The following is a 26,246-nucleotide window of genomic DNA, read 5'->3' as shown; positions in this document are numbered from 1 at the left end:
TTATGGGAATAAGGCACAAATTCCCTAGCACATTTTTTTGCCAGGCTACATTTTTTTGCCAACTACAAATAAATCTATAACCTTTTCCATCTTACTACCCGCTCTTTCCCACATGAATGTGTCTCAAGAGTAGAATTTATTTTTACAAATAACCACTTGAAATTACCATTTCATAGCTGGGAATTTGAAACACACACCATAGGGTAACACAGAATCATAGAATAGTTAGTGTTGGAAGGGACCTTTAAAGGTCATCTAGTCCAACTCCCCCGCAATGGGGGACATCTTCGACTAGATCAGGTTGCTAAGAGCCCCATCCAGACTAAGTTCAGACATCAACTGTGTATCTTAGCCAGTGGCTACTCCTAAGTTTCCACAGCCCAAATCCACTAACCTATTTACTGGCTAAGTCATCATCTCTGCTTAAAAAGGGAGGCAATTACTTCAGAGCATCTGAAAGCCCCACTTACAGCTGCAGCAGTTTTGTATTCTATTTATTGCTTCAACTTATTTCTGCATGGTAGCATCTGGACTCTACCTCCTTTCTACTTCCTCATGGTTTGCAAGTTCCTAAGTTCCTGCACATATTTTTTGCATTTTATGGACAATCAGCAATTTTTTAGCTCCACAAATACAGCTCAGCATTTCTTCACTTTATTTTTAGCCCAAACTGGCTACTAGGAACTACAGTTGCTAGTTTTGAGCCTGCTAAGGCAGATGACTCATGGACTAGATGGCTCAATTCCTTTCCAAAAGCTCAGTGAGAATGGACCTGTCATTTCTAATATAACAGCTGATTGCGAATCCTCAGATAAAGCTGACTCTTGAGGTGTGCCTATTCGTGTTGCCCATTGGCCTCAGCAGGCCCCACCGACTGAGAAAACACCCTCCATTCACCCTCAATTGACTTGTTTGGGGTTTGTTTAGTTTTAGAATATAATAAAATAGACATTCCATTTGGAAAGGACCTATGACAATCCTCTAGTCCAACTGCCTAATTGAGGGCCGGCCAAGTTAAAGCACGTTGATAAAGGCATTGTCCAAATGCCTCTTAAACACAGCCTTAGGGCATCGACCATCTCTCTAGGAAGCCCGCTCAGGAAAAAAAAATGCTTTCCAGAGCCCAGTGTAAACTTCAGGAACAGCTTTGAACCATTCCCACGCATCCTGTCGCTGGGTACCAAGAAGAAGAATTACACTCCCTCCCTCTCCACTTCCCCTCCTCGGGAAGTTGCAGAGAGCAACGAAGGTCAACCCTCAGCCTCCTTTTTCTCCAAACCAGACAAGAGCAGAACTCAGCGCCGCCCTTCGAAAACAGTCTTTGTTGTTTAGATTTGTTCGGAGTTGTTTGGTTTGGGCTCCGCCTCGGGAGGGAGGGCAGACAGAGAGAGGGAGGGAGGGTAGGCGGGCCGGCGGGCCGGCGGGCCGAGGGTGGGAGGGACGGCGAGTGGGCAGGCGGTGGCGGTGGCATCGGCAGCATCCGCGCAGTGCCTCGGCGGTTCCTCGGAGGGCAGGAGGGAGCCGGGTGCTGCGGCTGCAGGTGGGAGCGGGAACCCGGGAATGGGGAGCCGGAGACGGACGGATGGACGGGCAGTCGGTGCCTTGCGGGGAGCATGGCGTGTCTGGTTGGGGCCGCGGGATGTTTCGGTGTCTCCCTCCGGATGAAGCGCTGCCCAGAGCGGTGCGGCAGGCTGAGCCCTCCCGTGCGTGCCGGGGACAACGCCAGGTTGTTTCCATCACTGGTGCCTTGCCCTGCCCGGCACCGGGGGTGGGGGGAGCAGCCTCTGCTGCGGAGCCGGAGCACGGGGGCTTCGCTGCTGCCCAGCCGGCTCCTTCTCTTCTTCCTTTTGCAGCCAATTGCGGGGTACTACAGATCACTAGCTTCGTCTTATGCATGTGGTAGGCGTTCCTGTTTTGTTGTGTAAAAAAAACCGCAGAAAACAACAAACCTCCAAACCTCTAAGTTAGGCCTTTTTTAGCACATTTCCATTGTTGCTGAGCTCTGCTTTTCGGTAAGCTTATAAGCATGCCAAGTCAAGACGGAAAACAGTTCGGAATATTAACTGTGGAGTCTGCAAAACAGATGGAGAACCGCGGATAACGTGGTCGTGGCTGTAATGATTTCTCTATTACTTCCAGGTACTTAACAGCTCCAAAAAATGAAAGCTCTCCCATCATGTCTCTCCATGCAGTAGCACTCGCCAGCTACAGCAGACCAGAAGTCTTCAAGCACCCCTGCTCTGAAAAGGTGAGGCAAGGGAGCTCTCAGTGGTGGCTCAGTTTGCTCGATGGCTGGGGGGACTTGTTTCAAAAAACAGCTTTTAGTTGTCAGTGGTTGTAGTAAATACTTTATTTTTAAAATGCTGGAGGTTTCATTACAGACTTAACTTGGGAAATACTGTCCCAGTATCGAGGGGGGAAAGGCTGACTTCTTTTATGCTATGAAGTTGTGTGGTAATTGTTTGATAACTAAGGGCGCTCACTCCCAATGTTGTTCAAATTGTAACATCATGAAAGTAAATGGAAATATTTTATCTGAATTCACAGAACACTTGTTGCATCTGATAAGACCAAAGACATGTGAGGGTTGTTTAAAAAGAGATAAAAATCTTAGAACTTACCACTCTTAATAGTTATGTTTACTGATAAAGTACTCCCATTTACGCTGGTATCAGGCAGTTGGGATACTTGCATCCTAAGAGGTAGAGTCTGTTAATTGCTGATATTGCTAACAATTTTTTTAACTTAATAGAAGTAATTAAAAATAGTTCCTACTTTGTTCAGTAATATTGACAATATGTTGTGTATAAAGCGTGCTTACATGCTGGTTTCTCAAAAGAAGGGGAAGAACACCACTGGATACTGAAAAGAGTATTTTTCTAAGCACTGGCATAATCAAATGCTAAATATTTTAAATTCAGCATACTATTTTTGACCTGAAACGTTATTCTTCAGTTAAAAGAGAATTTCTATGTGGGTTTTAATTTCTTCTGCTTTCTGTGGGTCTGAGGAGTATCTGGATGAGGTCTGCACTCTGAGTCACCTCACTTTTCCATATAGGGAGTGTAAAGGTCAATGAAACAGGCAGCAAAGAACAGCACACCTTTAACTTCCTTTTCACGGGGTGCAGAGGAGGGTGACAGGAATCCTGGGGATGCCTTTATATGGAGACTTCTCACTGATGTGGGGAGAAGGCATGAGATACTCCTTGGTGAAGTGCCTTTTAATAATGTGCATGTCAGAGCAGGGCATCCCTTTGATTTCCCAGGCTTCTGTGATGTGCTCTTAAGGGCCCTGACATACTTGAGGTAGTGGATGGGGAGGAGGCAAATGTGTGGCCCTCACAAGGAATTTGTGAGCTTATGGAGGAAACATTTTGCTTTGCTGTGTGCATCTTACTCCTTTGTTGGAATTAGCTCCTCAGTATCTGCACTAAACTGCTTCCCTGATTCAGTTTGCAGTGGTTTGACAGTATGGTAAATCCAGCTTTGGTGGTAAAAATACTGAATTGGAAGCATCACGACTGCAGAAAGTGAAGTGCTGATCTGGTACAAACCTGTTCAGTCAGTTCAAAGTTTTGGTCAGCTTATACTGACCAAATAAAACCAGGCTGTATGCCAGGTTGAGTATTATTTATCTGTGGTGCTTCTTTATGCTGGGTCAGCCACCTTGCTGATGTGAACCACACATAGTGTATTCTATCAAATTAGATGACATGACCACGCTTCCTCCCAGTTTTTAGAGCTGGGACATCAAGTAGCACGTGGATCGGATGTTCATGGAGTTGGGGCCTCATAGATTTAGCTTATACCTTGTATACATCTAAATAGGCCCATGCTTCCAGATACAGATTGGTGGTTCCTTCAGTTCTTTTCTACTTCATTGCTGTTGTTTTGGCAGAATCGCAGACTTCCGATTCAGCATTTTGTCTTATATATGCCTTATACACGTGTTTAATCCTCCTACTGTGGAGAGTTTCTTTGGTCACCTGCCTTCTGGAGTGAAATGAGAGATGCAGAGCTGAGATGCCAGCGCTCTTCAGTGCATGCTTCTGGGGAGATTGTCAGACAGCCAGAAATGCAGGGAGTGGTTAGGTGACTGTCGGCAGGCATCAGAACAGTGTTTTTCCTGCTGGGATGAGCGTGAGACCGAGCTTATCGTTAGCAGAGTGCTGTTGTTTTATAACGAAATTGTCTGCCTCTGTGTTCTTGTTCTAGTTAAACCACGAAAGCCTAAAAGTGGCTTTCACTGAGTCAGCGTGTTCTTCAAATCCCTCAGCGAGGATTAGCTGCCTTGCTCCAACACCTCAAATCTCCGTTCTCTCAGGTATGCCAGCCAGTTAGTTCTAAAATGCCTCCTGGGGGGGAGTTTTGCTGGTGCTTGTAGTGGTAACAAAAGCTATCAGTGTTTGGGTGTACTAAACAACTATAGTCTGACTGAAGAGGGTTGCTTGTTTATTGGCTTTGAGGGTTGTACAATGTCAAAATATATTATACAATTTGAAAGTATGAGTGCTTTTTGTCTTTTAAATGGCAGTCTCGCCATTTTACTTACATTGACACTTTGTGTGCTCATGAGTAAAATACTTGAACTGTTCAGATGATCCTTGGAAGGTTAACTTCTTGTTCATTCAGGAAATAGTTTCTCAGATTTTAACAGATTATTATAATTACATGAGTATCAGTTACAAAACTGATTTTGAGATTTTTTTTTTAATTGGAACTAATTTATTTCTGATAGTACCTTAAAATAGGGTGTTTGGGTTCGGGTTGTTTTTTTTATTTCTTGTTTGGTTGGCTTAGTTTTTTGTTTGTTTTGTTTCTGTGGTGTTGGTTTTTTTTTTTAAGATTCGCAGAGCAGAAGAACAAATTAAATTTTTAAAACGTGTTCTTTTTTCTCTTATAATCCACTGAGAACTAGGATTTAGCAGATTTAGTCAGCATGGTTGTATGATTAGTACTAGAGATGTACCATGATGCTAGAGAAGTGGAGATGACAAAGGAGGAAAGGGGATGGAAAGACTGCTGGAGTGGCTTTGTGATAGGAGAGCAGAGCAGAAGAATTGAAGACAGTTTTGGGATTGAGCACACCCTCAGCTTGTTTGCAAATGGCACCAAGCTGTGTGGTGTGGTCAACAGGAAGGGAAGGGATGCCATCCAGAGAGACCTTGGCAGACTTGAGGGGTGGGCCTGTGCTGACCTCATGAAGGTTGAGGACGACCAAGTTTAAGGTCCTGCATCTGGGTTGGGGCAATCACGAGCACAAATACAGGCTGGGCAGAGAATGGTTTGAGAGCAGCCCTGAGGACAAATACTTGAGATGTTGGTTGATGAGAAGCTCAGTATGACCCAGCAGCGTGCGCTTGCAGCCCAGAAACCCAATTGTATCCTGAGCTACATCAAAAGCAGCATGGCCAGCAGGACAAGGGAGGTGATTCTGCCCCACTGCTCTTGTAAGACCCCAACTGGAGTACTGCATCCAGCTCTTGGGGCCAACAACATAAGAAGAACTTGGATCTGTTGGAGCAAGTCCAGAGTAGACCATGAAAATGGTCAGAGGGTGGGAGCACCTCTCCTATGAAGACAGGCTGGGAGGGTTGGGGCTGTTCAGCCTGGAGAAGAGAAGGCTCCAGAGAAGCCTTCTAGCTACCTTCCAGTACCTAAAGGGGGCCAACAAGAATGTTGGAGAGGGACAATAGCATGTAGTGACAGAAGGGGAAATAGTTGTAAACTGGAAGGGTAGATTTAGATTACATATTAGGAAGAAATTCTTTACTAGGGAATTGGTGAGGCACTGCATTAGGTTGCCCAGAGAAGTTGTGGATGACCCATCCTTGGAAGGCCAGCTTGGATGGGCTTTGAGCAACCTGGTCTAGTGGAAGGTGTCCCTGCCCATGGCAGGGGGGTTGCAACTAGGTGATCTTTCAATTCCCTTTCAACCCATGCAATTCAATGATTTTTTTTTTTTATTCTAACACTAAATGTTTTGTTTTGCATGGAAAAGATGTTTGCAGCCCAAGTTAGGGTATTTGTGTGCAATTGAAATGTTAATAATTACCAAAATAGCTTTCTTTTCCTGAAAAGATTGAAATATGTTTGCTTGAAAGTCAGCTAGTTTTAATTTTCCCATTCCTGCCCTTATACTGCCATAGCTGGCTACATTGGGAAGGTATTTCTTTGCAGATTCAGCCAGTAAAATGCACAGTTTTGCTGCTATTTCTGCAAGAGATCTGTCCTAAGTGGCAGGTGACTGATCCCAGTTACTGACATGCTCTTCAGCGGTTTTTGATCTGACTTTACTAGGATAGCTTTGCTAACAGCTCTCACACTCTAGCTTATACGTGATGTTCTCAATTTTTTCAACTTTTTCTTGTTGAGGACTGGTCTTTATATAGACTTGCTATTCCAAAGGATGTGAGGGGGTTTGTTTTGGTTTTGATTCCTTAATTTGTAAACTTTCTTATGTTGTTTGAGTGCATGCTGGCTTCCAGGTGAGTGACTTGTGCAGAAGTTTACTGTTTTCTGTTGAGATATGTTCAAGGAGAGCAACCTCTGGACAAAGTCTGCAGTCTACAAGACTTGCTGCTTTTTTCACCAGCAGTGTTTAACATTCCTTGCGGTCCTAGCTAGGAGTTCTTTGTCCTGGAAGTTATTCTTCTTGATCGTATCTATTCTTAGAATTTTACAACCACTTATCTTACCCAAAGGAGACAGTTGTTAACTTCATTGTGTTGATACGGTCAGTGGTTCCTTCTTGAACGTAGACCTCGTGTCTAATCTCTCAATTACTTGGATTATGGCAGTTCCTTTGAGACGTTTTTCTTCAAGGTACAGGACTTCAACTTATTCTTCAACAGCTACTGCTTGCAGTGTGTGCTTCTGTGCCCTGCTAGTGTTGCCATATCTGCCACTAAAAGCAGTTTTTCAGTTTTCTGTTGAACTACAGTTTTGCAGTGGATCACACAGGATCTTGACAGGCAGTGTTTCAGAGGCATTGTAAAGAACTTGTGACAGTTAAGTTTTTTATGGGTTCATGTACACGTTGCCACCCCTATAAATAATGGACTGAAGGTTACTTTAGCCATTTCCTCATGAGAAAGAGTGTCTGAATGAACTGAAACACACAAGCACTTGACTTTTTATTACCCTGTGACTAAGGGTATTTTTTTTCTTTTTGCTCTATTGATCCTCCATCTGTGTTGCTATAATGTAATCTTCTCTTTTACTGGCAATAGGACCAGTACCTGTATCAGTAACTGTGCCTCATCCTGTTTTGTAGAACAGTGATGTTTTTGAGCTTGCTGACAATCAGTCACCATTAAAGTCTTAACTAATTGTGTTTGGCTAACAGCAGAATACTTTACTGTTGCTTTATTGCCTAGCCTTATCAATGACAGAATTGCTTCCCATGTACAGAAAGCAAGAACTTTCTTGTAGGAAGAGGCAGCACCGAGTGAATTCATCTCTTTCCTGTCTTCTTGCCTGTGTCAAAAATAATTTTATTTATGTGCATTTTATTCACATTGTATATTAAGCTTTTCTTAGGACTGTTTCTTAACCTTTTAGTTTCTTCCTTCTTCTGAACAGATGAATCTTCAAGGCCAGCGGTGATTGGACATGCTGGAAGTTTTGGATCATATCCAAACAATGCTGAAGCTATCAAAGACATTCTCATGTCTGTTTTAAATGCATCTGGTTTGAAGCCCTCTTTGGTGCTGGAGCAGAACACGATGCAGGGAGCAGAGCATCCGGACAGTGATGTGGAGCAGTGGGAAGAAAGCAGTGCTGGGGATAGCCACGATGACAGCGACAGCGATTCTGCACATCGCAACACTGCCTGTACACAAACGGACATTCGGTTTACAAGGCACCGGGCGTGTTGGAACAACACAGACTCTGATTCCTCCAAACCTTTGCTGGATACTTTTTTTTGTCCCCGTTTCTCTGATGGAGATCCCGCTGCGTCCTCCTTGAATGGTTTCACTCTTTCAGATGTGTCCCCTCTGAAGCAGGACTGCTTTACCCAGGTGACGTTAACAGGAGGCACTGTCACATCGGCTGTTGTGCATTCTGGAAAAGAATGTTATACTTCCCCTGAAAGAGACTTGACTTCGACAAGGTTTCTTTCCAGTTCAACTGTTGGTAAGCCAGCAGATCTAGTGCAATACCCTGATGCCTTGGAGCCTGTGCCCGTCAGCAACAGTGACAGCAGTTCTCCCAGTGGCCTTCCCCAGTCAGAGCCAGTCAATCCAACAGGTAACTTTGCAGGTGCATTTTTGTTGTAAGATTTTTGCACTAGGAAAGACAACTGTAATTGAAGTGGGCCTTGCTTATGGTGATTGCAAATTAGACAAATGCTGTCATTCAAAATAGGAGAGAGAGGAGAAAGAAAAAGCTTAAAAAACAAGGAGAATCAGAAGGTTGAACTTGGTAAAACAGGAGACTCTCATGGTTGTGGTAGGCATCTCTCATGATGCAGAAATGCATCTGTAATATGCAACTGTTGGTAAAATGTAAAAATTGCTGAGCTGCGAGCAATGTAGAACATGCACTGGATGGGCTTTCTACCAGCTTTGTCTTGTCTTCACTGTTACCCTTCTCCGAATAGCAGAGAGCATGAATCGGGGCACTGGGTAGTGATTTACTGGTGTGTGTGGGCTCCCTGAGTCATCTTGTGTTTGGCATTAGCTGGAGGAGAGGAAGTCCTTGGATTCTGGGGTTTTGGAGGCAGGGCATTAACATCCATTCTTGTTACGACTAAATAGGCTTGTGCCAGAGTGGGACTGTTTTTCCTTTTCCCCTTTCCAAGTGCACCTGAGGTCTTAGACACACAAACCCCCAGCCAAGACAGAAGAGGATCTTTTTACGCATCACCAGTTTCCAACCGTACGGATATCCTGTGTGTTGTGTGTAAAGAGACACCAGCTGAGGGCTGCTGGCAGAGGGTGCCCCCTGAGCAGAGTGTCTTCTGTCCCTGCAGTGTCAGGGGGCTCAGGGCAGCACAGGCCTGTAAGGAGCTGTTCAGTGGGAATTTTCGGTACATACCCCAGAGATGGATAGGGGAGCAGCTGGTTTGGCCGTGAGTGAGGCACTGAAATAGGTTCTCTGAGGAAGTTGTGGATACCCTGTCCCTGGCAGTATTCAAGGCCAGGTTGGAGGGGTTCCTGAGCAACCTGATCTAGTGTGTGGCATCCCTGCCCATGGCAGGGGGTTGGAACTACATAATCTTTAAGGTCCCTTCCAACCCAAACCATTCTGTGATTCTATGATGACAGACACTGAACCTCAGAAAGATGCTGCAGTTGAGGCCTGATTTTTCTACTGGAATAAAAGCAAACAGCAGGGAGTTCTCATCCTGCCTTTCTGTTAGAAATAAACATGACAGAGGCTAGCATTTGTTTTTTTTGTTTCTGTTCTGGTTTTTTTCTTCTCCCTTTGGTCAGTAGTAGTCCTAGACTGGAACTGTTCCTGATCCTTCCTAGCTATTCACCCAGAGCTCCTCCAAGGTCTCAAGTTGGCAGCCAGAACTCAAACAGGAACGTGCCATTGCAAGACTGGGAGCTCTTAATAATTACACCTTTGTCATCCAGGATAGGCTGTCGTCAACAGTTAGGATGGTGACGATTATGGTTGTTTCCTTCTGCTGGGTGTTTTGTTGGCTCAGTGCCCTTGAGAAGTGCCCGTCAGAGAGAAGGAAACCGCACCCAGCAGTTTGGGCTGGCTGCAGCCAGTCACGCGGGTTTGGGTAGCTGGGTCTGGAAAACACAGCCCAGGCTCTTGGGGTCAGCGGGGACTGCGAGGCACGTGTGTAAGAACAAATAAATTGTGCGTGACTCGATCTTCTGGCACGAGTCGGACGTGCCACAAGCTTATGTTGGGTTAGTAGCACTGCTAGCTCTCCAGAAAGCAAAGGGAGGAATGTGGCAGCCACTAGTGACTGAAAAAGTAGCATCCTTGATTTTACTAAAAATATGAGTAAAGGATCCTGTTAGACACTGCATAATGTGGTGGGCTTTCTCTGCTTTAGACTCTGGCCTGTTCTGTGCAAAGTGAAAACTTCTGCATTTCATCATTCCTTGTTGCTATGAGGATATGAAAAGCAGATAGCAAAATGAAGAAACAAAATGCCTAATTTGAAGGAAGGAATTATGCAATAGCATTTCCTGACTTACTGTCCTTTCTATTGCTATCTCAGAGGTGGTTTCTCACAGGAGAATTGGTGACAGATGCACAAGATGTAAGAAAATTACATAATATAACTTAAATCAGAATAAATAAATTTTTTTTCAGTGGGGTTTAATGTTTTTGTTTAGTGAGATTTTTCTGCTGGTCCTAGGAGATTTCTGTTAGGCCTTGTTCATATGTTTAAGGGCCATTCTCTTGTGGCCTCACGCAACCTTCTGAAAAGGCTCTGTCATTGTTAATGAAGAGTTTGTGACTGAGTTTGCTGTTTTCTGGGGGCTTTGTTGTGGCTGATGTGTCACTGACAGTTCACAGGGCTTGTTCTTGCTTTTGACCTCTGTGTACATCAAGGTCACTTCCTTCTTTGGCTCTTTAGGGCTCTTTCCTCAGCCCCAGCAGCTTCCAGGCAATAATGTTCAGGAGCACAACGGCAACCTGATAATTTTTCTGCATCAGAGCCAGCTTCCTTCCTGTGCTTCTTCTCACTTAACATTCTTTTTGCTTTAAGACGCAAATGGGATGCAAGAGGTGTGAAAAAGAGAAAGCTCCCATTAGATTTCAAAATTACATTTAGGATGAATTGTACCTTATATTTGAAAGAGAAAGGAATAATTTTCTCATTTCCTTATTTCTGCTTATTAGATTTAGTTCAGAGAGTAGTGTTTGTTATCTTAACAGATGAGAATGCAGGCTTTTATCAACCTGTAGAGCTTTTAGCATTGCTTATCCAGTAAGATGAATCATCAAGTAGGTATGAAAATAGCCTAATTAGGCCATTAAATCTGTTTTGAAAAGTCATATTGACAGGCTTTTCATTTTTCCTTCATGGTATACACAATGGAGGTATTAATAATTCTGTACAAAACCACTACATTGCTACGCTCAAGCACAGTATTGACTTTTCAGCCTGATGTCATCGATGCTCAGGGCAGCATAACATGGTTTCTATAAATAATGCATTATAAATAATCTAAACTAGGCCTGAGAGTCAGTGCCCCTTAGTTGTAGAAAAAGTTTTTATAAACTGCGATCATATCTTGTGGGACCTCTTTAGCCTTTCTGTGAATTTTAAACAAATTTAAAAATGACATTTTTTAAAAAATAAAAAGCCTTTGATTAATCCATACTATCTGCAAAGGCTTTAAATACTGTGTGTGGTGGCCATTTACTTTCAGTCTGTTTTATCCTGAAAACATCATGAGAATGAAAGAGAAATTGCTTGAGTTTAAGGTGAAAGAAGAGGTAGTAAACACCTGTCACTGTCAGTTGTTTTCTTTCGTATCTTATTAGTGTGTACATTCATAGACATTATATATTATTTTTATCATCTTTCCATCTTTCTTTTATCATCTTGTACCAGTGGCTGTGAGTGCTTTGAAAACAATTCATAGAATCATTGAATACACTGAGTTGGAATTATGAGGATCATCGAGTCTAACTCTTGGCCCTGCTCAGGACACTCCAAGAACCTCATCATGTGCCTGAGAGCGTTGTCCAAATGCTTCTGAGGGCATGATCTCACACCTTCAGTTTTCTGGGAAAGAATATTACAGCTATACATATATTTACATATAAAAAGCAGTCCATGGTTCATCTATAAAAAACCTGATGTGTACTCTGCTGCACAGTGAAAAGTTCTTATTGGGGAAAAAGAGATTAATTTTGTTTCATATGCTCAACCACACTCATCAGTGAATGCCAGGAGAAGAAAACTGCTATTCTGGAAAGCAGGGAGTACTGTGGCTAATGTACTTATTACCATGCAGTATGGGTTGCATTTGGAAACAGGAGAGAGATTTCCTTGGAGTATGGAAACATAACGACAAAGTGTTTTCTAAACTTACTGTAGTCACGGCAGTGATACAGGGAATCTTTTAAGGCTGATGCATCTCTCTGCATGCCCAAACAGCAGTGAGATTTCTTTTTGTTCCAGGAATTGTGAACGAGAAGAACGCAGTGTCAGCTGGCTGTGTTGCCAGCTGCAGAGCATCACTGTAAACCCAGCCTCATGTTCTGCCTGTGGTTGTCCCCAGCAGCTTAGGCTGTAGCTGAGAGAGGACTGGTGTGGGAGTGCAGTGCTGTCACTGCATGACGTTTAAACTACGTTTCTCTGATAGTTGATGCTTATGCTTCAGGTTGCCGAAGTAGTTTAAATGCCAGTGTGTCCCTCACATTTCTCTCCTCTTTAACTTCCACCACAACCTCCAGCCCCAGCAGTGTTCTGTTTGGGAAAGAAAGTTTGCTTTGCTTTCTGGAAGTCACTCTGCACACATCCACATCCTGGGAGCTGCAGAGAAAGAAATAACTAATAAAAGTTCTTGTTATACCCACAGGTTCTACTTCTCCTTTGAACATAAGTGCTATACCCTTGAATCGTTCGTTGCAGGACATCTGCATGCTTCCAGAGGATGTGGAGAAGGTGAGGACAACAAATACTATCATCATAATGTTTTTTCCATTTTATGGTGGGAAAACCAAATGACAAGAGGTGTTTCTCAATAAAAGAACTTCCTGATAGATGTACTAATCTTTACAAATACTGTATTTTCCCTCTTCTTGCCCTCTGTGGGTGAACTTACAAATGTAACATGCCTATTTTATAATTTATTTTCTACTCTAAATCCCCTTAATTAAACATTTTAATTATTTTAAAATAATGGAATTATTTAGGAACACCGTACATTTCCACTTTTCATTCCATTATTTTCCTGCACATCTCTTGAGAAAAATAGGATTACTCTAGTAACTTTAAAGTTATATTACAATATGTTATGTAGAATTTGTTGCAGTTATGTGCATATGGATGGGATTTACCTTGTGCTTTTACTGTCAGAAGATGGGAGAAGCTGGGGGTTTTTTTTGTGTCTGCTTATGATGACCATGTGAGATTGCTGTCAAAGAGTTACAGTATGAATAATAAGCACAATAACTCAAAAAACTGCAGTAATTTAAGAAGTTTCTCATGGTTTCTAATAAGGGGCCCAAACAGTCTTAGGTGTGTTGACAGAGCTAAAGATGAGGAGATAATGCTGTCACACATCAGTCTCTGTGCTAAATATTAATCTTTCCTAAGATTAATAGTGGGAAAAGAGAGGTTAATGAATTGCAACAAGTAGGACTTAATACAAAAGAGCTTTAAAAATGTGCCTAGAAAAGGAGATTTTTTTTGTTGGACTGTGGATGTGCAAGTGGTCCCATGTCCTGGGCCCAGGAAGTAATCATCTTTGTACACAGCACTGGTTTCACTGGAGTGACAAGTTCTGCTTTTGGTTTGAAGCTCTCAGCATCCTTAAGGTGCATTTCAAACAAAAAACCTCGACCCACTAAATCACATGCCAAAACCCAACAAACTTGTGAATTAGCTTTTCATGTTGCTTTTTTATGAAAGGTGTTTCAGAAAGGAGATAAGGTTTCTGTCTATAATGTGGGAACGAGAACAAAAGTAATTTGCTTTCAGTCACCAGGAGACCAGTGATTAGATATCTGGATTAGAAACTACAGTCTGACAAGTATTGAGTGAGTCAAGATCATATCAGCTACTACTACTGTGCAGGGGACTGGGGCCTGATGTGATTACAGGTTAAAAGATAGTAAGAGCTCAGTCCAAATGAGCTCCAAATGCTACCTTTATAGAAAAACAGAACAGAAAAAACCCAAACAAGCAAAAATACTTCTAGGTTGTTAAATAATTTATTTGAACTTTAGGACTGAAAACTAAGGTATGTGTGGTGTCTGCAAGTCTGAGAGTTGTAGTCAAGTTGTAGCTGTGAGCCAGGAAGGAAATGGGCCAGATAATCTTAGAGGGACTTTCCGTTGATGTTAGTGGGGGAGAACAGAAATGAGAAGGTTGGTGTGTCACAGCTGAGTTGGGACTGCTTCCTAGGATGAGGGAGATATCAGTAGGCAAAGATGAAAGTTGATAGTCATGCTGAGTACAGGAGTCCTTGTATTCTGTTCCAGCTTTTTGCAATGTAGCTCTCTCTTACACTTGTAATTGCTTTTATCAGCAGGACTGATAGGCTGATATAGGCTGATAGGGCTGTGCTCAGCCCCTAACTTGAGACTTTTTGAATCTTCAAAGTAGGAGATATCTCCCAAAAGGAAGAAAAGCTGTTTAATTATTTCTTTTCTAATGTAGCAAACTCCTGGACTCCTGAAGTTCATTGAAAGTTGTCTCTGGAGAAACTGTATACCACGCAAGTGATGTTAATCAGTGTTAGGGAAAAGATAAAAGTCTTTTTAAACACCTACAGGGACTTGGTGGGCGCTCTCTAATGTTGAAACTAATCTTGTCTAAATGTATTTATCTGTGAGCAATAAGAAAACTGCTGTCTGCTGTGCTCCTTGAGATTTAGCTATTTCTAAACACTGATGTCTTTCTTCATGCTTCCCGTACAAGTTGAGGGTACGTCATAAATACTGATGTCAAGTGGTACAATTTTCTGAACATAAGCCACTTTTATAAAGCTTTAATTATTTTGCACTCAGAATCTCTAGCCTTAGATACTGCCATAACGTTTTAGAAATAAGTTTAGGTTTGCATAATGCAGTTGAGGGGAGAGAGGGAGACTATTCTGGGCATCTCTTGGTTTACACCCATGTGTCTGAGTGCACCTGTCTCTCCATGATGCATCCACTTTTGAGCTGAGGCTGGTCTGGGGAGCTGTGCCCATGCCAGTAGCAGTAGCACAGATGGGGCTGATGTTAGCCCACAGGAAGCAAATGATACAACAGTGATGTTGGGACAGGGAGACCTGGGTTTGTCTCGATGTCTCAGTGATCTCAGTTTTCCTAGAGAATGGGTGAACCAGGCAGGCAAGATGACAAGGGACATTCTAAAGTGAAACTTTGAAACAGCTACCTTTAGTTGAAGGCAGTATGAAGCCCAGGGGAGCCAGGTTTCCATTTACCCTTATCACAGACTTTCTATGTAGCATTGAGTTGACCATGTAAGCTATCTCACTGCATATTCCCTACTTCACTGCCTCAACTCTAACCCATGAAAGCATTTTACTAGCTCCTGTACTATCCACTGCCTGAAGATCTGCAGTCCCTCCAAAACTTGCCACTTCTGGCCCCCTCCAAGCTAGCATGTGCGCAAAACTGCTTGTACACCTTTACTGGAAATTAAATCATATTAAATAGGTTACATGGACTCACACTTGCATACTAAATAATGCAGTGTAACTAGAAGACTGTGCTCCTAAAATGCATACATATTCATCAGTTAGTCATGTAATGAAGTTTATTTTTATCTAATAGATGGGTAAGATAAAAGTAAATGTTATGTTTTAATCAAGGGCGAGACAATTATCTGGGCAGTTGACTTTTGCGTGTTGTCTCTGAATTTCCCTTGGGGTGGTTTTTTTATGTGTTTAAATGAAAGGTGAGATAGGTTTGCATTTTTATTTACGGAGTTGAAAAAGTGCAGGGGGAGAGTATATATTTCAGTTCATCTTAAGTAAATATCAAATATGCTGGGTAGTAATGAGCATTCCATTCTTGTGTCCAGGAAAACGCACACTTCTTTGTTGCAGATATGATTATAGCATCACTAGAAAAAATGAAATGTAATATCTTAAGTCAACAAGCAGAGTCCTGGGGTGTGGAAGAAACAAGTGGATCAGATGGCAGCTATCACACTGATTCGGAGTTAAATTCTTACCCTGAAGTAAAGAAGTCTGACTCTTCTGTTGCCTCTTCAGACAGTGGTTATGAAGGCAAGTTACTTAGTCTAGAACGTAACCTTGTCTGAAAGCCTTTGCCGTTTGTTTTTGTGCAAGAAAATACTAAATTAATTGGGGCAGTGCATGGAATCAAATCCTCTGTTCTCTTCTCTCTGGAGAGCTGTACCCCTCAAGGATCATTATACCACAAGTGTTTTTCCTGTGGGTCAAATACTTCCTTTTGAATGCTCACATCTATGTTTTATTTATTATAATTAAATTATTTTATACATTTAAAAGAAAATATAAGGTTCAAGTGCTACATACTAAGCGTGACTCTCCAAAAAGAGTGCCTGTAGTTGGCTAATTTTCTTTCTGCTTAAATCCTTTTTTTTTTTTTTAAGGATTTGCAGCCTGGCTTTTTAAATCTATGCTTGCTTCTGCAGTATGCAGATCAGGCTATGCAATTAGTTTGTATGAAACTGCCCAGAGTATTCATTCACATATAGTTTGAGGCAAATAATAAATGCTCCTGGCACTGTAATTCTTGAGTCAGCACACACATTTTTTAAGTAGATTTTAGTTGCTTGAGTAATACAGCTCTTAGTGATGGATCATGAGTCTCAAGTCTAAATGTCGTAACTTCTGTGGAAAAATGAATGGTGTGCTTGCATGTGAGAAGGGGAGAGACCACTGATAATATAAAAGATTTTGGTCTATCACTTGGAGCTTCTTGCTGAGAAACTGAAGGATATACTGTATGACAGACTCCCAAGAGTTGGCTTTCTCTGTGTATGTATAGAAATAAATAATTAAAATTGCTCCATAAATACAGTCTGTGTGCTAAAGTTTTGTTAACTGATGAAAAATGTAAATATAATTTTAGATACTTATATGCTGGAAAAGTTTAACTGACTGTCTTTTTCCTGGACAGGCTGTGCTTTGCTGCCTGTCAGCTCCCCAGTGCATCTACCAGCACATCATGAGGTTACCAGATTTTGTTGCCACAGTGACTCAGAGGATGAATATGTAATTATCGGTAAGACTTTAAAATTATAACTGCAAAAACAGATTTATTGTTCAGCTGAATCTATTCCATTGCTTGGGAATTCCATTGACTTTCTAGAGGTTATTGCAGGAGAAATAACATGAGAAAATGGAAACAACGATGTATGCATGGTTCCCTATTAAAACACATGCAGAAATACCAGACTGGTGCAGGATTTCCTTTCTAGAAAAGAATGTCTTTGCTGATTTGAGCGTGTGGTGGGCTGGCCGTGACTGGATACCAAGTGACCACCAAACCACTGTGTCACTCCCCCCCTCCACTAGAAAGGGGGCAGAAAATACAAGGAAAGGCTTGTAGGTCAAGATCAGGACAAAGGAGAGATCACTCACTAGTTACTGTCACAGGCGAAACAGAGTCACCTTGGGGAAATTAGTTTTATTGCCAATCAAATCAGAGTAGGGTAATGAGAAATAAAACCAAATTTCAAAGTACCTTCCCCCCCATTTCCTGGGATAAACTTAACTCCCTATTTCTCTAACTCCTGGTGCTTCCCACGGGTCCTGCCAGGAGCCTGCTACAGCATGGGCTTCCCTCTGGGTTGCAGCCTCCTTCAGACATCCATCTGCCCCAGAGTGGGCTCCTCCACAGGCTGCAGGTGGGTCTCTGCTCCCCCATGGACTTCATGGGCTGCAGGGGCACAGCTGCCTCACCATGGTCTGCACCATGGGCTGCAGGGGAATCTCTACTCTAGCTCCTGGAGCACCTCCTGCCCTTCCTTCTTCACTGACCTTAGTGTCTGCAGAACTGTTCCTCTCACGTTGTCACACCTCTCTGCAGCTGCAACTGTGCAGGTTTTTTCCCCCCATCTTAACTCTATTATGTCTAGAGATGCTATCACTATGGCTCATGGGCTCAGGTTTGTCCAGCAGTGGGTTCATCTTGGAACTGGCTGGCATTGGCTCTGTCAGACATAGGGGAAACATCTGGCAGCTTCTCAAAGAAGCCATCCCAGAAGCCCCCCTCTACCAAAATTTTGCCATGCAAACCCAACACAGGGACTGAAGTTATGACTAAGGATTAAACCCAAGGAATATAGGTGAGAAAAATGTGAAACTGGCACAGCCTCAGCCACCTATAGAAACATTGTTCAAGAGAATTTAGGATATGATAATTTCCTGATTAAACAGGTTGACTAGGTTGTTGGCAGCCCTTCCTCTGCTTCGGGACTAGAGCAGAATGTCTCTGTTCCCTTATCGTCACATGTTTTGCTTCTCATCAGGACATCCTGATTTTTCTATGGTTAGCTTCTGGGTTTAACACATACAGAAACGGAAACCCTTAAAAGAGCCTGCACAACATTTAACCTCTTTTATTTTTTCCTGATAAAAAATAGGGGGTTTATTGCTCTCTTTGGTTTTAGAGATTTATTTTTTCACCTCTTCTTTCCCTGATCAAAGAATGAAGAACTAGCTCTCAAAACTCCATTCCTAGTAGCAAGTGCTACTTAGAGATGTATGAATGGGAAAACGTTTGCCTTGAGAGCAATAAGAATGGCTGAAACTAATGCTACCAATACCTTGTTGGTATAAGCATATTGTGTGTATAAACATAATGAAGAAGTGTGTGCTTTAATTCCATTCATCTCACCTGTTACTAACTTGTTTATAGCATTAGCTGGTAAGTTTGTGATCCGTGTCTCCAAGTATCTGTCAGTGTCCAAGAAAATTAGTGTGCACTCTCTTGGCTCTGTATATTATTACTTACCTCAAGTGCCTTCTGGCTGGACCTTGACCAGCAGGCACTTTCTGTCCTTAGGACTTCTGCTCTTGAAGGGAAGCTGATGGTGATATTAGGATGTGTAGGTGTTAGGGAGTCTTCTTCATTTACAGATGTCAGAGATATGCAGAGGAGATAAGACTCCTTATGCCTGTTTTACAACTAGGATTGAGGCTATTTCCTGCATCCAGCAGGGGTGTTGTAAAGATGAATATATTTGAAACTGACTGTGGTAATACAGAAGGTAGATGTAAAACAGTGCTGAGTAACAGAAGCTTTGTTTCTTAGATGGCTTGATAATGTTTTCTCCTTTACCACAGAACTTGAAGACCTTGAAAATCTGTCTGTCACTCCAGATAAAAGGTGTGTATCTCTAATACAAACCCGGTAGCACTATGTTTTCTGCTGGAGCAGCTTTCTGGTGGTTTTTCTGGCTGGGGCAGGGAAAGGTGTAGGAGTGTTAAAGTTGGCCCTTCCAAAGAAGGGGAAGGAATGCTGCTTGACAGCAAATGTCTCTGGTGCTTGGCTTAGCAGAGTGTTTCTCTCGTCCCCGGGTCTTGCTGGAGGGTGGTGTCTGTGGCTCTTCAAGGGCCTGGGTGTATCAAAGAAAGAGGGTAGAAATGACGGGATGGGAGAAAACTTTTCAGGGATGTAGAAGAGGCACTGGAGATGCTGATGACATGCTGCTATTTTTCACTAACTGTATTCCTTAACTTTCAGATCATCTTTTGAACCAGGCAGCAATTCTGCTGAAGCAACAGCCCAGGAGTTGTGCAGAGCTTTCAGAAAATACTGGTTGCAGACAGACTCTGTAGTTCAGCTGTCTGGTTGCCTGAGCTCATCTAAGCAGAGAGTGAGTCTGATCTGAAAACAACAAGCTCTTTATTCAGTTCCCCAAATAATCATTTTCTCACTGCAGCTGCTTCACTGCTAGCAAAAGGGGGAAGCTAAATTTAAAAAAAAAAAAAAACCAAACCCAAACAAATATAGATGAGTGCTTACAGTTTATTGCTTCGCTTTAGATAAATTTTTAGAAAATGTCTCCTTTCTCCAGAAATTTTCAATATATTTAAGACATGGAGTTATGAACAATCAGAATGTGCTTTCTTCTGGGACTGATATGAGGGAGTTTAACTAAGGGTGGACTACATGCAGGTGAAAACTGAACTTTAAAATCCTCGAGTATAAAGAGAGATAAACATCTCCCATAGCATTTAACGTATGTCCAGCTGATGGGCTGGTTGTGTTCACAAGTTTATCTTTCCCAATAGTCTGTGCTGAAAGAAGAGATTCCAAGAGAACTTGAGTCCAGTTTGAATCTGGCTGAAGAAATAAAGATCATATCCAAATTAAGAGGATCTTCTGGCTGGTCCCCACCAAGATCGCAGATTATATTTAATATTCATCCTTCAGTCAAGTAAGTTTTGAGGGATCTGAGCACTATCATTTAGTATAGCAGGGGGGAAGTTGATGGAAGGAGCTTGGGTGACTAAGAGATCCTAAGGTTAGAGCTACTGCATGGCACAAACTTCTGCAGTATCTGTCACCAGCCTCAATAGAAAGCAGATGCCATCTTTTTCTCTCTGTTGACATGTCCTGATTAACATGGCATGTGCACTTCTGCATGTGATAATGCACATACCATTTGATGTTAGAGTGGCAGCATACTTCGATGGCTCCTAAAAATTTCATTTTATGACACTACCTGAAGAATATTCTTGACTTTCCCCACTTTCCTGCTAATATTTTATGGATAGTAGGTTTTCAGAAAGTGGGGAGGAAAACAGGTCATGTTTGGGGAAATTGCTGTCTCACTCTGCATGAAGTGCTGTAAAGTGCACACAGAAGGCAAACTGGCTAATCCTTGTGTTGCTGCAGGTTTGTTTGCTTTTTCAGTTGCAGATATGGACTTTCCCCTCTCCTAACCACTTGATACTGATGCCATCTTAAGAAATGTAAAATAATTTAATTCTTTCAGCAAGCTGTATTTGATTATATATTCTCCACAGAAGAGCATAGACAGTCTCCCACTAAAGTAATAATCTGCATCTCCTTACAGAACCCCCCTTCTTCATGTGGAGGAGTAGGACTCAGCTCCTAAGTTGGGGCATTTTCATTGGTGCCAGTGTAGCTCTTTTGTACTTTGGAAGAAAGTTAACTAAAACTGTATTTTGAATGCTGAAAGGTCTAACTGTTTGGCTCTGTACACAGGAGAGATGCAGTGGTGGCTGCTCAAAACTTCACGTGTGTTGGTTGCGGAACCCCGATAGAAAGCAGTAAGTATTACCAAAAGCAGAAAAAAAAACCCCTACTGAGTACATTACTAGTAATCAGACCATAATTGTACCACAATTGTAAAATTATCTGAGCTAGAAGAAAAATCTCATTGTTGGATGTGCCTGCAATAGTAAAACAGACAGTGGGATCTTTCCAGTGTCTGGAGTTTCTCATTGTGGACAGAATACAATACTTGATAGATGTCCTTCTCATACACAATAAAAATTCATGACAGTCAACAACAAAACAGGAAAAACTGTTAAAAAAATCAAGCTTCCACGCTGGAAAATGCTGGTTTTACATCTTCCAATTGTTTCTTTCAATAATTCTTTCTCTGTGCCAGAGACTTTATGCAAGCTTATGGAATGTGTGGCTTTGCTCTTTTGGGGTGTCTTTTTAATTTTTTATTTGTGATACTTTGTGAGAACTGGTCAAAAGCACAATTATTTACAGATCTGACAAACAGACCTTACCTAAGAAATCTTTGAAGTGGCGACCAAGACTTGTTCTGGGTCAGCTCACGAGAGCAGCATTTGGCCTGTAAAGTATCAACAATCTATGGCAGCACATTAATTCAAGCAAGTCTGAGATGCTGTAATAGCTGGGAAAAACCCACAAAACTCTTTATATGAAAAACTATTTATATGAAAAACTATTATACAAATGTGACTCCAATATTGGTGGCGGTTTTTTGTTTTGTATTTCATCATGTGTCTCTTTCATGGGTAAGCAACAATAGTTTCTTTAAGATCTCATGGTGATAATTATAATCAGTTCAACAAATGTGGAAATGAGGAAAACTTTCTGTTCTAATGCAAAGTTCAGAGCTTGTGCATGTGTTTACCACAATAATAAAATACCCTACTTTAAAAAATACCTTTCCCCTCGCTCCAGTAGATTGGAGTTATTAAGACAGAATAGGCATACAAACAAGAGGTATGTCCCATAAAATTTCTGAATCTAAATTTCCCATTTTAGAAATAGTCACAATTTAATTCCTGTCTACTTGCAGAATATATCAGGAGACTCCGCTATTGTGACTACCTGGGAAAATACTTTTGTGACTGCTGCCACAGCTATGCCCAGTCTTCTATTCCTGCCCGAATACTTTCAAAATGGGACTTCAAAAAATACTATGTATGCAACTTCTCCAAACACCTACTGGACAGCATATGGCAGCAACCAATTTTCAATGTGTCCTGTATTAACAAAACCCTCTACACAAAAAGTAAAGAAATGGACAGAGTGAGGGTAAGTGCAGCCTTTTTTTATTAGGAATTTATGGGTCAGAGACTTTTGGGAAAAACTCCTTAGGGGAGGATGTCCGTTGCTCTGTATGTATGTGTGAAGGAGGAGAGTTGGTTTCTCTTGCTTGTCCCATCACTGCTTCTGGGACTTGTTCTCCTTAACCTCAGATGAAGATTATGCCAGAGGTCTGTCTTGTTGTCTTTGAGATGTGTCTCCTTATTGGTTTGCAGTTTCAGTTCATGAAGGAGAGTTGGGCTCCAACAGTAAATATTTACCTCTACCTAGTTTTCAGCTGTTGTGAAGTTCTGAAGTTTTGAATAACTCCTTAATTTTGTGGGCCATTGGAAAAAACAGCTTTGGCTCTAAGGGCTGTACCTCCTACAGCTTGAGAAAGGGTGTTCTACTGAATATTACAAGTAGCCATGTGCTCCCTTCTTGGCTGAGGAGACACTTACCTGTTCTTACACAGGTTTGGGTCTAGCATCTTGATGTGCAGACATGGAGTCATTTGTAGCATTAGGACTTGCTTACTTGTTGGGAAATAAAAACAGCCTTTGCCTGCCTTGGTTTTCTGTGCATTAGAAAATCCAGTTGTTTAATTCTATGCTAAATGTGAAGTTCCTATTTTTAGGTATGGTTTGATGTAGTTGCAAGGGTTGCTGACTCAATGGTGTTTCTCATTTATGAATATATAAATGCAATTGCTTTTAATTTAAAAAATTGATTGTCTTTTCTCCTTCATCTTTTAGGAGGCCCAAGAACAGCTTTTTCACTTGAAAAAGCTTTTGAAAACCTGCAGGTTTGGTGAAAGGTATGGACCGTGATTGTGCGTGAAAAATAGCTCAGTAAAATGTACATGAGGTGCTTATAGAGCCTTCTTCTCTAGTGACATTAGAGTCTAGTTTTAAATAACTTAATGTGATCATTAGAGAAAATTCTAATAACAAAGTTGCCTTCTATTGCACTGCAGATATTGAGTGAAGTACAGGTTCTATGTAGTAGCTTTCTGTTTCTTGTGGCTAAAGACATTTGGGTTTAGATGTTGAATGATTTTAATTTGGTGTATGTTTTTTTCCTGCTCCATCTCTCTTAAGTTCTCACTCATTCTTAAAAGGTCAAAGATACTTATCTCTCTGAGAATATTTATCTTTAAAAAAAAAAATTAGATTTTTTTTAAGTTAACAGATGTGTTCCTCGAGGGTTTAAACATTTCTTCCAAGACTCTGTCATAATGCTAAATTCAGTTTTTTCTGTAAACTTATTCAAATGAAAGTAGTAACCAAAAGCGATAAAGACCAAAACATGACCTTGCTTGTTGCTGCAAATTTGTGGTGTTCACCTTCCCAAACTATGGGCTTAACTAATACGTAGACATGTGAGTAATAAGACCTTCACTGCAGAATTGCTGACCTTTTTAAAAACAGACTTAAGCAAAATAAGCTTTGTAAGTAGGTTCTGTTCTCTCTTTGATATAAGCCTCTTTTATGCATCAATTATGTGTTAGTCACCAAAATTAAGAAGAAATGTATTTTTATGTCTCTCTTCTGATCAACCACCTGTGATTCCATTATAGAAATAAGCATTAGAATTCTCACTGTACCTATATCTACATCAGTGGTATTTTAAAAGCAGGAGCTGTATTTTCAGCATTCACCCACTCAGTACAAGCACAGTTTCACCCAGTGGTGACCTACATAGGATAAAACTCATCAATTTTCTCTTTGCAAAAGAAAATAAATAAGCCTAGCTTATTGTATTAGATACTATATGGGATTTTACCTACTGTTCCTGAGGTAGGAGAGAACCCTTTACATGTTATTTAAGAATTGCTGGGATAACTGTGTATGGCAACTCCAATGCCTGAGGAATGCACATGTAAAGCAGACAGTTTATTCTAAATCCCAAACCCCAGTTTTTGTTAAAGTGATCTCAGATTGGGAGGGGAGGTAGGATTTAGCATGAACTTGCCTTGTATAACTCCTGTGTGACCAGAGAAGTGAAAGAGGCTTATTCTTGAAATATACTTGAAAAACAACTTTTTGTAGCTTGAATTGGGTTCCATTTCTCTTTACAGTGTACTGAAAGAATTTGAACAGGTCCCCAGCCATCTGACAGATGGGCTGCATCTCTTCTCACTGGATGATTTAGTGAAGATCAAACGAGGGCAGTTACTGCCCCTTCTTAAAGATATTCTGAAGAGCTCTATCTCCCATGTAGATGGCTGTGAGGTAAGGAAAAGCTAGGGCTTTTAATGTCCTTGCAGCTGCTAGTATGAGGAATATCCCTGCTGCCTTTCTCATATAATTTTTTCTTAGATTTAAATTCAACCCTTTTGCTGTCGTTGTAGCTCTGTCAAGCGAAGGGGTTTATCTGTGAATTCTGTCAGAGCGCAGACCTCCTCTTTCCGTATCAGACTGCCAAATGTAAAAGGTGCACAGGTATGTTCCAGAGTGAATGTTTTTACTTTCTTCCTTGGCGGAATTTTGGTGCATAAAACTGTTTGGACTTATTTTAAACTTTGAGAACTAGCTTCACTGAAAGCATGTATATTTGAAAACCTGGATGTGGATTGGGAAACCGTGGACAGCATGTATCTTTGAAAATCAGCCTCTGGCAGCTGTTTTGCATCAGTGAATTCAGAGAGCAAGACCAGGGATTTGCCTGAACATGATTATGCCCCCGGGGGTAGGCTGTTATTTTGGGTCTGGGCATGAGAGAGAACTGTTTTATCAGATCTTACCCACATTCATTGTAAATTGTTGCAGTGGTGGTTGTTGTCCTGGCCTTGCACTGCTTCTGTTTACTTTTGTGCTTGTATGTATTTGATAGAACGTCATTCAAGGAACACAGCTATTGTTTAATTTTTTTTTGTTTTTTTTTTTTTTTCCTGAATGCTATTCTGTATGTATAAACAGAGTGCAAAACATGCTTTCACAAAGCATGCTTCAGATCTGGAGGCTGCCCCAGATGTCTGCGGATCTCAGCTCGGAGGACACTTTCAGAAACTCCGTCACTGGTACTTCAGTGAAACTGAATTCCTCTGACTGCTAACTTCAGAAGATGCTCAAAGCCAAATCTTCAAATGCATGACTAAAAACTAAATAATGTTGTTTTAGACATTACTGTTTTTAATGCATGTCTCCTTTATGGGGGGGGGAGGGGAGGCTAAACAAAAACCAAACAACAACTTTAATATCCTCATTGAAAACTCACCTGAAAGGAATTTCATCCTAACTGGTGACAGAAAGACTGGATGTTAATTCTGTGGGCAGCCTTTTGTTGCTATGTTTTGTCTTTGTATGTAAGATTTTTAATATTATATTTTTTTCATAGAAAAATGGTTCATCTCTGTAATTCTGCAAATAATGTACAGATAGTAAATGAGCATTCGAAATCGTTATCTGTGTCAGATTTTGGAAATGGGGAAAAAGTGGTAATGTACAAAATCATTCTCTGAAAAGCTCTACAATAAATAGAAAAGGCTTGTCTACAAGTTTTAGGCAGATGCTGATCTGGAATTGTTATGGCAAATGCTTAATGTGAACCAGTGGATTTTAAGCTTTTTTTAAACAGATCTATTCAGCAGCTTGTGGTGGGTTGACCTTGGCCTACTGCTAGGTGTTCACTCAGCTGCTCTCTCACCCCCATTCCTCCAGAGGACAGAGGGAGAAAACAAGATGGAAGAGCTCACAGGTCAGGATACAGACAGGGATATCACTTACCAACTACTGTCATGGGTGAAACAGACTTGAATTGGGGAAAAATAAATTTATTACCAATTAGAAATTGAGTAAGGTGGTGAAAAGCAAAGATTAGAACAGTCATTTTCCCCTACCTCACCCACCCATTTTTCCAGATTCAACTTCTGTTCTTCACTCCCAACTCTTCTACCTTATCCCCTTTCCCAAATGGTGCAGGGAAATGGGGAATTGGAGTTGCTGTCAGTGCTATAACTGCTACTTTCTGCTGCTCCTTCCTCCTTACACTGTTTACCTGCTCCAATGTGGGTCCTTCCCATGGACTGCAGTCTTTCAGGATAAACCTGCTCCTGCATGGGCTCTCCAGGAAGATGTAGTTCCTTCAAGTAGT

General features: G+C 41.5%; 1 protein-coding gene across 1 annotated transcript; it reads left to right on the top strand.

The window, feature by feature from the left end:
• The first annotated feature begins 1,464 nt into the window (after window positions 1-1,464).
• On the top strand, window positions 1,465-25,555 carry RUBCNL (rubicon like autophagy enhancer). Its single transcript, XM_064645719.1, has 16 exons — window positions 1,465-1,540; window positions 2,140-2,248; window positions 4,218-4,326; window positions 7,587-8,255; window positions 12,515-12,600; window positions 15,694-15,901; window positions 16,782-16,886; window positions 18,953-18,995; window positions 19,353-19,485; window positions 19,904-20,049; window positions 20,844-20,908; window positions 21,922-22,160; window positions 22,907-22,968; window positions 24,232-24,385; window positions 24,505-24,595; window positions 25,073-25,555. The coding sequence occupies exons 2-16, from the start codon at window positions 2,177-2,179 to the stop codon at window positions 25,183-25,185; spliced, it is 2,295 nt and encodes a 764-aa protein (XP_064501789.1). The 5' UTR covers window positions 1,465-1,540; window positions 2,140-2,176; the 3' UTR covers window positions 25,186-25,555.
• Window positions 25,556-26,246: the final 691 nt, after the last annotated feature.

This window comes from Pseudopipra pipra, chromosome 2 (genome assembly GCF_036250125.1).
Source record: "Pseudopipra pipra isolate bDixPip1 chromosome 2, bDixPip1.hap1, whole genome shotgun sequence".
In the NCBI taxonomy this organism is placed as follows: domain Eukaryota; kingdom Metazoa; phylum Chordata; class Aves; order Passeriformes; family Pipridae; genus Pseudopipra; species Pseudopipra pipra.
This window is presented reverse-complemented; position numbering and strand designations above follow the sequence as displayed.

Excerpts from the sequence above, each read along its gene's own strand:
- RUBCNL (XM_064645719.1), top strand. The coding sequence starts at position 2,177 with ATGTCTCTCCATGCAGTAGCACTCGCCAGCTACAGCAGACCAGAAGTC. Across the intron at positions 15,902-16,781 it reads TTCAGACAGTGGTTATGAAG|GCTGTGCTTTGCTGCCTGTC; the intron begins GCAAGTTACTTA and ends TTTCCTGGACAG. Across the intron at positions 18,996-19,352 it reads TCTGTCACTCCAGATAAAAG|ATCATCTTTTGAACCAGGCA; the intron begins GTGTGTATCTCT and ends CTTAACTTTCAG.